This window comes from Gavia stellata, unplaced genomic scaffold (assembly GCF_030936135.1).
Source record: "Gavia stellata isolate bGavSte3 unplaced genomic scaffold, bGavSte3.hap2 HAP2_SCAFFOLD_34, whole genome shotgun sequence".
NCBI lineage: Eukaryota > Metazoa > Chordata > Aves > Gaviiformes > Gaviidae > Gavia > Gavia stellata.
In genome coordinates, this window is record NW_026776320.1 from 3,739,433 (window position 1) to 3,749,620 (window position 10,188).

General features: G+C 43.1%; 1 protein-coding gene across 1 annotated transcript; it reads right to left on the reverse strand.

Moving 5' to 3' along the window:
• Positions 1–313: 313 nt before the first annotated feature.
• Positions 314–8,587, reverse strand: LOC132320835 (E3 ubiquitin-protein ligase TRIM36-like). Its single transcript, XM_059834462.1, has 8 exons — positions 8,429–8,587; positions 6,828–6,974; positions 5,632–5,727; positions 4,438–4,691; positions 3,652–3,776; positions 2,804–3,097; positions 2,203–2,500; positions 314–668 (listed from the first exon to the last, which is right to left on the reverse strand). The coding sequence occupies exons 1-8, from the start codon at positions 8,585–8,587 to the stop codon at positions 314–316; spliced, it is 1,728 nt and encodes a 575-aa protein (XP_059690445.1).
• Between the last annotated feature and the right edge of the window lie 1,601 nt (positions 8,588–10,188).

Sequence of the window (10,188 nt, forward strand, 5' to 3'; positions counted from 1 at the left end):
CACAAAAGGTAGATTTCTACCCCCGAAGAGTAATTTTGGTTGCTAGTCAGACTTCTTCCCTGCTTCCCCCTGGGAAGAAAGTCTGTGGAGAAAAGCATTGCACAGATCACAAGAAAGGCAGGAGAGTTCCTGGAAGAACATTTCCCACTAGTGTGGGATGTGTCTGAACCGTTTGTTTAAAAAAAGCATGACCCAGAGGCTTGTAAGCAACATGTGGACAGAATGTAATTAATCAGGAGTGAAAACTAAGGTAGAATTCTTCTGCTCTCTCTCGTCTTCCACCTCAGAACAGCAATGGGAAGAGATCACTGCACTAGATGTCGTCGTGGTACTCCCCGTACTTTGCTGTGACAGGTTCCTCAAGATGAACTGCTGCACCACCCATTAAGGCAAATGCTGGGTACATTATGCCAGAGCAGTCCACCTCGCACTCATAAAGGCATTTCATACGGCCTGCGTCGTAGAACCCCACCTTGCCTTTGTCACAGTCGAGGCAGATGCCCAAGCACGATGGCAGGGGAAGGATTCTGCTCGCTGGATCCTTGGGGGCAGCAGGTGTTGTGGGGATAAAGAACTTCTTCATGCCTAAAGTGACCAGTGTGAAAGGCTGTGGTGAGTCAAAGAAGGCATCTTCACTCCCACTGTCATGACCACTGTCTTGCTCGTATCTGGAACAGAAAAACAACCATTTGCTTTTGTCAAATTCTGAAGGGGGATCAGTGATGTGAACTGGAGAAAACATTTTTGTAAGACAAGAAACACCACATGGTCACCTGCAACACCTTGTGGGGTAAAAATATACCTAAGCCAGGAGGGAAGACGCATTTAGTAGGTGGAGAACACTCACTTGGGCCACTTCAGACAATAAATAACAGCTAAACGCTAACGAGGACAAGACCACTGAAGGCTTTACTAAGGAGCGGATGTATCTAAATGTACTCATGCTAGGTAATCATTAATGAACCTACAGGTATAGCAAATTAGTTAACTTGAAAAGTAATTTAGCGACTATGACTAATGATTACAGACAAGGTATGTTTAACTTCATTTACATAATGTTAAATGACACGAGTAAATACATTTAACATGACTGTTGTCCTATGAGTTTTCCTCACCACTGCTGTATTACGTTGTCTTTAAAATTCACAACACAAAAAGTAGTGGTTTAAGTTTTTGGTTTGGTGGTTTGGTTTTTTTTAAAGTGCTCTGCCTGGAGGTTTCCATGAACCCCTGTTTCCCAGCTGGTTACTGGGGAAAGTTTGTGGCCAGATTTGTTCAGTCTACATGCTTTTGCCCCCTACTTCTGTCACCAGATGAAGACACACTGGAGAAGCACACATTCTTCTGTGCCGACAATCCCTAGCTAGGTTTGCATTTTTGGGATGTCTGGGGGGAGATTGGATTTGTGTCAGCCAAAGTTTTCCAGGTATTTGTGTGGATAAGGAAAAAGAAATCAGGAAATCAGGATCTAATTTCTCACTTTGCAAAAAGCCTCCGTCTGGCTTTAAGCAGCTCAAGACACAGGCGTTCTTACACTTTCAGTATGTTACACAGGAGGAAGCTGATACATTTTTTACATTCCTGAAAAAGTTAAGAGTCCTCAGGAGATAGCTTCCCAGCCTGCAGTTCCTAGACACATCCAGGCTTACTACAACCATACTTCAGAGCTGAAATCTTTTTATTCGTTTGTCCACTGTACTTTGGCTTGGGATCAGTAGCACTCCAGTACCATATGCAAGTGTATAGCCTGGGATAAGCCAGTGACTTGGAATCCACCGTGACGCAAGCTACAGCAAAGATACACAGATACACACAGTGAACATTGTACCTCTGAATGGCTGCCAAACCTAGTATGCTAAGGAAATTAAGGCAGAGTCTTACTATTGACAATTAAACATTGCTTCAATCTTGCAAGCGATGCTTTTTTTTTACCTTCTTGCTTTAACTGGCACATCTTGACATCTATAGGAACCTCCTTTCTTTCCCAAAAAGAATGAAAATAGGACTCTGGATAATTACAACACCTTTCTGCTAATAGCAGGGGATGAACAGGACAACCTGCTTACAGCATATCCTTCAAGCTACTTTCCACTAGTTAGGTTCACCTTGTGTACTAATTGCGACCAGACTCACTCTTAACTTATTTTTTAAAAAGCCATCTCCTTATATAAAACATGTATTGAGCAAGAGTCTGCAATTTACCTTGGGCTGGTCACATCATGGGTATTATGGAACAATTTCTGTATCTGGTTGCTAGAAACAACTCCCACTTTCACTAGGTATGAATAGGCTTCCACACGAAAAGCCCAGACGTGCTTCCCTTTGGCAATCCCGGTGTCGCCAATGATGTAATCCAGGGTTGTGTAGCATCCGATCTGCATGCGCTCAGATCCCAGCAGTAGAGGAAATCCAGCCCTGCTTTCCACAGAGGTTCTTCCTGGGTTCAGCAGGAGATGTTCGCTGTTGTACCCACATTTGTCATCAAAAAGAAAACTGAAAACTGAAAAACAGTATCCAAAAAAATTTCCTCTTAGTTAAGTATTTGGCCTTCTGTGCTTATAAACTACATTTTAAGTCATGCTGGCATCAGAATTTCTCACTTTTAAAGGCTACCGGGAACGTCATGCAAGCTAAAACGGTCTCAGCATGCCACCTACTTAACCTGTTTGTTAACAGTGCTTCTAAACATTTACGCAACCGGTAACAGTAGAGTAGAAGTCTGGGAACTACTGGAAACCACCTACAGCTCTTAACACCGACAGACACAGATTCAACACCTTGTGGACAGAAGAAAACCCAATACCTGGAGCTGGAGGCGTACGCAAAATAACTTCTCGGCTCCAAGGGCTACAGATGGACCCTTTATATCCTCGAACTCTAAAGGCATAGGAGCTGTCATCATCAAGATCAGATATTACTTTGTTCTTGCTGCAAACTTTGATCTCCTGCCACGTCGCACTCTCCTCTTCTCCATTAAGCTTACGATACTCAAGAACATAGATATCAGCTGAGTCTGTCTTCCCAGGGCATTCCCAGCTGATCAGAGCTTTGTTGTACATTCTGCTCTGCTCTTCATTGATTTCTGGTATTTCTAGACCTGGAATGCCAGAGATTCAGGAGAAAAAAACCCTCAAATTTAGATATCTGTTGTTTTAGAATTAACCATACAAGCCCTTTGTTGAGTGGCTATAGCACTTGCGGGGGGTGGGGGTGGGGGCAGAAATCTGACTCAATCCGTTAAAGAGTACAGATGAGGATGGTTCCATTCATGCACTTACATAAATCCCTTACTTTCTGTTTTTACTTCGAAAGTTGTATCATTTATTTTTGCTGGCAGCTAAAAAAGCATCTAAAAGCCTATTCTTTTCTGTCATGTTAACAAAAAGCTTCTAGGAAGACCTAGTATTACTTAACTACAATGTTTTGGAAGCCAATGTAAACTGGTACTGAATGCAACGGCATCTTAGCTTCTTTTTCAAAGCTGAAGCTAGCATTGCTGCCAGGTAATGCCTTGTGGATCACAGAGACAGAAGGGACAATGCAAGTCACAAGACTGAGTTCTGCAGCTGCAGCCCTGCATAAGTTTTGCCTCTTTCCAGAGAAGCCCTTCAAGTCGTAACTTGAGAAAGACCTGATGCTCTCGCAATTTACCATTGGAATGGAAGGACAAGTCACCAAGGATCTCTTCTTGCTTAGCTATGTCCACCACAAAGTCTTCAAAAGTAGTTTCAGCTGCTGGCCTGAAGCTCTTCAGAGATTCAGTAGCTTTTTGGATTCTGAAAGCACAGAAGCAAAGGGATGGCAGAACAGAGAAAAGGGAATTCACATGTGTGCATTCCTTAAACTAAAAATGCTAGGTTTTGCTTTATAAAAAGTGCTGTTTTCATGTACTTACTGATGTCTCCCAGAAACTTCTGTCTCTCTAGACAGAATTCCAATGCAAAATTTAAGGTCTTTTGTACAGCAGTGTAAAGGTATCAGTGTAAAGATAATGAAGAGGTAATCGTTCAGCTGGTAGAGCATTTTAACAATTTGGGGCATTATGTTCAAAGAACACAATAGATGTGAAGCGCTAATGGAGAACAGCTATTAAGATCAAAGACTTTAAAGCCAGAAGAGACCTGTTAGATTAACTTGCAAATACCCGATACAATCTCTGAGCAAAGGAATGTGTCAGTGAGCTGAATGGGCTACCCTTCCAGTGCAGTCCTACTGAACAAGGCCACGTGTTGTCACAGGACAGAGCCCCTCCTGACTGCTGTTTCTTAACGCACACTGTAATGTAGCAATTTCTACTGAACGGTACTGGGACCATCTCTGAGCCTTTGCAATACAAGGTACTGCATTCAGTACTTTGCTAGCAGGTGTCAAAAGAATATGACTGACCAGACATCCTGGAACAGTATCTGTACTTCAAACAGAAGATAATTAAGATACCTGTCATGAAGCTGTTTTGCTGTTTGAACAAAACAAGATGGATCAGTTTCTTTAAGCACCTCTTGAGCATATCCTACAAGGCCATTATTTTCCAGGAGCCCTTGATATTCCTCTGCTTGCGTTTGCAATTTTTCCAGCCTTAAATTCTTAGAAGTTTCAATTGCCCTAAGAGCTGCGGACTTTTTCTCTTCTAGGACATGAGATAATTTCTCAAAGCTCTGAGATGCTTCTTCTTTAGCTCGTTCACTGTTGCACTAGGAGGGAACAAAAGACATTTTAGACAGGTTCCACAGCACTGTGGCTGTGTACAGAAACATACCTCAAGTTGTTCAAGGTATCACAGCAATCTAGTCATCCATTTGACAGACAAGACTAATGAGCTTTGTTATGCCCATCAGCACTGAAAATGTGATCAGCACTGCACCCAAGCTAGTGAGCGTTTACTGGATCAACACAGAGAACGAAGAGCAGGAAAGTATTCCTCTGATTATGTCTTGAGTTACGCATAGCATGTGTCTAAACAGCTCATGGAAAAGCACTGTAAAAACAGGTCAGTTTCTGAAGTCTTCATGCCCAAGAGCTAGGTGCTCCTCCACCTTCCCCAACCACACTGAGATGGGGGTCCAGCCCAGCTTCTCACATATGCCCTCAGAACTGTAGGGTCACCTCTAACTAGTGCCCTGGATAAAAGGAACTACAAAGCACAGAGACAATCTTTATCAAGATACAGGCAGGGCCAGGAGCTCCTGCAATTTCTGCCATTGTGTTTTTCAGCTTGTACGTGAGCTCCCAGCTCTGACTCTTCTGCAGGGAGATTTTACTCTTCATTCTGACTTTATTGCAACATCCTCAAGGCGGCAAACAGCCAGTGTAAATTGTGAAGCACCGTTAATACACAAGAGCTGTAAGTCTAACCCACCTCTCTTTGATTAAGGTATCAAACAAGCTTTCTTTCAATTAAATTTACAGCAGCACCCAAAACTTAACTTCCCTCTGTATGTTGCCCATATTTCCAACGCTGTCAGGATTAGGTCTTACCATTTGTGATTCAGGACTAACACAAACTGTTCAGAAATTGTTTTACTGGCTAACTGAAAAAAGCCAAAGGATTTGAAACACTTCAGTGAAAACAGTTTGAGTCTCTGCTGTGTCCCTGCAAGGGCTATCCCCAGACAACATGGAAGACACTCTTACCTCTGTTTCTTTCAGCAGCAGATCCAGCTGTGTGATGTGAGCTTTCACCTGGCTCTCCTTACTGATGAGGTACTCAATATCTTTTGAAAGCTTCTCCTGTGAAAACAACACAGCGAGCTAGCAGAAGAAGGGTATCCCACCCAAACCGACAACCAGCACAGGCAGGTCATCCAGCTAGCACTCGCTTTATCTAGTTACAAGGACAACAGCCTGCCACCAGTTATGAGCAGCAACCCTGCGGAGAATTGCTCAGTGACCCGCAATGACTGCACAGGGACATCAGGCCACTGATGTGGGCAGGACTGGGGGCACAGCCTCTAAGGACAAGAGGTAACAGCCTCTAAGGACAAGAGGTAACAGCCTCAGCTGGCTCAGTCTTCCCCAGCCACAAGTGCCACCTTCTCTTAGGCTAGGAACATGAGGCTTCAGGACGTTACTAAAACTTACAGAAAAGCCACGTTAGTTATTAACTCATTTGTAGTAAGATTTTCTAGAAGAATGAGTGGTTCAAAGCATGAACTTAGGAGTGTCTCTGCATTTCCTGACTTGCAAGAGTTAACAGCTGTACAGGAAAAGCCTTGCAAACAGGCAAGGAGGCCAAAGAGCACAAGGCAGGCTGGTCTGGTCTTCCCCCCCTCCGCCCCCCCCTTTTTTTTTTCTTCTTGTGAGCAAGAGAGGAAGAGAAGGAAGAAGAGGAGGTAGAAGCAATCATTCTTTAACAACAAAGCAATGTTTGCAAGTCTTCCCTGTTGTACTGCGAATTAACAGCTATGCAACTTCGGAAACATACAAGGTCCCAACAGATACTTCCAATGCAAATTTTTCAGGAGTGCTTCTGAAGTATCAGCTAATCCAAGCCACAAGGACACTTACCTGAAAAAAGCTAGATTGTAAAGTAGAAACTGCTTAAACCTTTTGCATTGGTCAGTACTGCTATACTTTAGTTGGCTAAAACAAGGTGGAAGGACTTTTAAGAGGTTATGTTTCAAGCCTCATAGAAAATACAGTTTCTCAGAAGTGCGCTATGTCACACTAATATAGATATTAACAGATGTTGCACAACAGCATGCCTCATGACTAGTTCAGTGTCCTCTAAACACACATCCTGGCTTCCTGCCACAGGGAGTTTGCCCTTACACCAGAAGCTCAGTACTTTTCCCCTTCTTAAGGCCAGGTCCAACAATATTTACTTTTACCTTAAGGGTTTTGTAGGCAGTTCTCATGGTTGTTGCTCTATGGTTTGCATGACATCCACCCAGTTTACAAAGATGACAAACAGGCCTTCTGCAGATTTCACAGTACATGTTTACCCTCTCCATTTCATGTTCTGGACACATCAAAATCTGAAAAAAAAAGAGAGCAGAGAGAATGCAGACGTACTTCCAAAAACTGAGGTGGCCAACAAACCATCAAAACACTAAATCACCCCACAGCAGCATCTGATTTCATCAGTGGATTCTTTATATTCAGTTTATCTTCCACCTTTTATATTTGTCTATGCCAGTGAAAGCCAGCAGATGAACACACACAGTTTCACGAGGTTCACAGTGAGTAAACCTGTAGCGATGTCTGTGTACACATCATGTAGCCTCCATACTGCAATCAACCATTTTGCTAATCCCTGAAGTTGTTTGTGTGCCTCAAGCTCCCTACACTCCTGTTCAGAGCTGTAAATGCAATATATAACACAGCCACGCTGCCAAATTTAACTGTGTCCATGCCAGCATCTCTTGAAACAACTACGAACTGTCTTAAGGCAGGAGTTGACATAATACTGTAATGATTTAAATTTAAGCTAGACTCTGATCAGCCACATAGCCATTGCTCTTGGAGCAACAGATGAAATGCAGCCACACCACCAGTCACAGTCATTTTAAAGAGAAAAGGCTCCAGTGTTTCATTTTTTCTGTCTGACTCCAATTACAAGTTGTTCATGCTGAGCGTTAATTCCAGTACCAGCTTAAACAGCATTGCGAAAAAGCTGGTGTTTGCTAAAAGTAATCTTTCAAAAATTGAACACGTTGAAGTAACTGCTCGAAGAGGCAAAAAAAGTGCTGCTCAACTCCAAGCTCAAGCAACAGATAAAACCGTCTAAAAGGGGGTGGGTGGGTGTGGGTGGGTGTGCTTGTGCACATGTGTGCGCGTGTGTTTTAAAAAAAAAGAAATGCTTTGCCTCATTCCAGAGCACTGAAAGACATTTGGGTCCATCTACTCCATGTTACCAAAGAGAAGCTCTTGAGAAAGCTTTTCAGTGTCATGTCAAGGAGGAGAACACGACATCAGTGCCAACAGTCAAGCTTTAAAAGCATCATCTTTTAACACACGCACACACATACAAGAAAGGACAGGAAAGGGCTCAAAAATAGAAGTGAGTAGCATAAATATGGACACACTAAGCTAAAATTGCAAACCATCTCTGAAACCAACTCTCAAGCCCCAAATGTTATCTTAGTCTATGGTGAAAAGCCCAAAGACACCAGTCTCGCTAGCACCTTGGTACATAAGACTGTCATTCAGCAGAATATGCAATAAGCTATCCCATTGTCATTGACTGCTGGATTCGGGGGGAGGTGCGAGGAGGGAAGGAAACTTTCAGGAAAATCATCTGTGCAGGCAGACATGTTCAAAACTGCAGTCATGCTGTCAGCAAGAACAAAAGCTTATGGTTCACTCAATGAATAACAGCAATAGTCAAAAAAGGAACAACGGTCCCAAAAAGCAACTACCATTGCACAGATATGTCTGAAGCTATATGCAAATGCTGCAACCCAAATTCTGTAAGATACGGGATACTTACCTTGGGTCTGAAGTTGGTGGTTGGTCCTACATGTTTATGTTGGGCTTTCACAGTTCCCCAAGGATGGTGTATTTTGAAACATTCGTTGCAATAGCTTGCCCTGCAGTCCATGCAGCTCTTTGTGGCCTCTTGAGGTGGAGGTTTGCAGAAATCGCACATAATAGCAACGGCTGCCCTGGCTGCCTGTCTGTATCTTTCCACAATGGTTTCCAAAGTAAAGTTGCGAAATAAGCCATTGATGCCACGTTCTCCGAGATCAGTATCCCGCTGGCAACCCGGACAAGGAAACAGACTCGATCTAGGAGTCAGTGAATTACGTTTTCTGCCTGTGTAGACACCAAATCCTGATTTAGGAGGAGTGTAAACAGAAGAGGTTTAGATTTTAAAGGGAGAAGCACAGGAATTTATGAACCAATTTCAAACTATCGTAGCACATCATCCAAACCAGTACAATACCAATTCATATGCACTCTGCCAAGCCAAAGAGAATACATTTGCCATGACAAGGTAGTGTAATGTCTGAGTTCAGGGGGCATTACAAACTACTGCTCTAAAACTTAATTCTATGGTAAGGTTAATTTAGCTATTCCAATCCTATCTTCTTCGTCTAGTTTTGCATGCACTCAAGCCGCAGCCTTTCAAAAGACTAAACACAAAACCTTCCGGAAACCAGTTGGTTTTAGGCTAACTGGCTGCCCACATAGAGAGCAACAGCTTCGTAACACGCTGAAGTGTAAGATGTCTATTCCCAGAGTGAGACTGGTTATTCCCAGACAAATATAGCCAACTTGGAGCTCCCTGAAGTTTGCTTTGGCCGAGTCAAACTTATCTGGCTTACCCCAAGAGGCATCATAAAAATCTAAAGAGGAAAACAAGAGAACTAGATATCACCAGTACGAAATCTCAGCCAAATCATTCAGTCCAAATACGTAGAGGCTGACTTGGCCCTTGCTGAACGGCCTTGATAAAGGAGGGCTGCTAAGTAAGCCCCGCACACCAAAGGGGATGCTGAGACGGTTATGTCTGAGAGATTCCTCTACCTTGAACTGGGGAAACACAGATCTGCATGGTTACACAAGGGTACAGCTTATCTCTTTTCATTTCAAAAGGGGACAGTAGAGAAGCTGCACTCCTACGAAACAGCTATGCACAAATTTCCCCTCTTCTCCAAAATAAAGTGATCCAAGGCTCAAGTCAAGTCGCAAGCCTAGGGATTCTTTGGAGCCTGTTCCAGGGGATGGCTCACACAGACCCAAAAACTATTTACAGGGTAACATTCTTGAGGCTATCAAACAGAGAGTGCATCCCCATGTCTCACTCATGAACCCACAGGGCACAACTATCAAAATTAGTCCTTTATGTATTACTGAAGCAGGTTAAGCCAGTGTTTAGGCTTAACATGTATCCTCTCAGCCTCCCCTTACAAAGAAATAAAAAACCATTCTCTCGAGCTGGAGCATGGTTTTAAGATCCCCTTGAGATGACTGCATGTTGGTATAACTAATTTGTAAATAGAGAGAGGTATGACTTCAAGCTGAATTCTTAGTGTTGAAATTGGTTCTTCTTCAGAAAGTGAAATTTGGTCCCATCTGTATTTAGTGAGGATCTTCCCATCAGAAATGTTGATGCTTCATTTCTTTTTGAAGTGTCCTTTGATGGTATCCAAAAGACACTTGCCTTGTGTCACTCTTCTGTGGGTGCTTCACCCAACAATCCAAAACCTCCCTACCTCTCACGCCCTTTCCAGTCTCTTTAAAAAA

Bases quoted from the DNA above. Each gene is read 5' to 3' on its own strand.
- LOC132320835 (XM_059834462.1), bottom strand. From the start codon at position 8,587: ATGTGCGATTTCTGCAAACCTCCACCTCAAGAGGCCACAAAGAGCTGC. The intron at 3,777-4,437 runs GTATCTTAATTA...CTGTGCTTTCAG, and splicing joins GCAAAACAGCTTCATGACAG to AATCCAAAAAGCTACTGAAT. The intron at 2,501-2,803 runs GTATTGGGTTTT...ACTGTTTTTCAG, and splicing joins GCGTACGCCTCCAGCTCCAG to TTTTCAGTTTTCTTTTTGAT.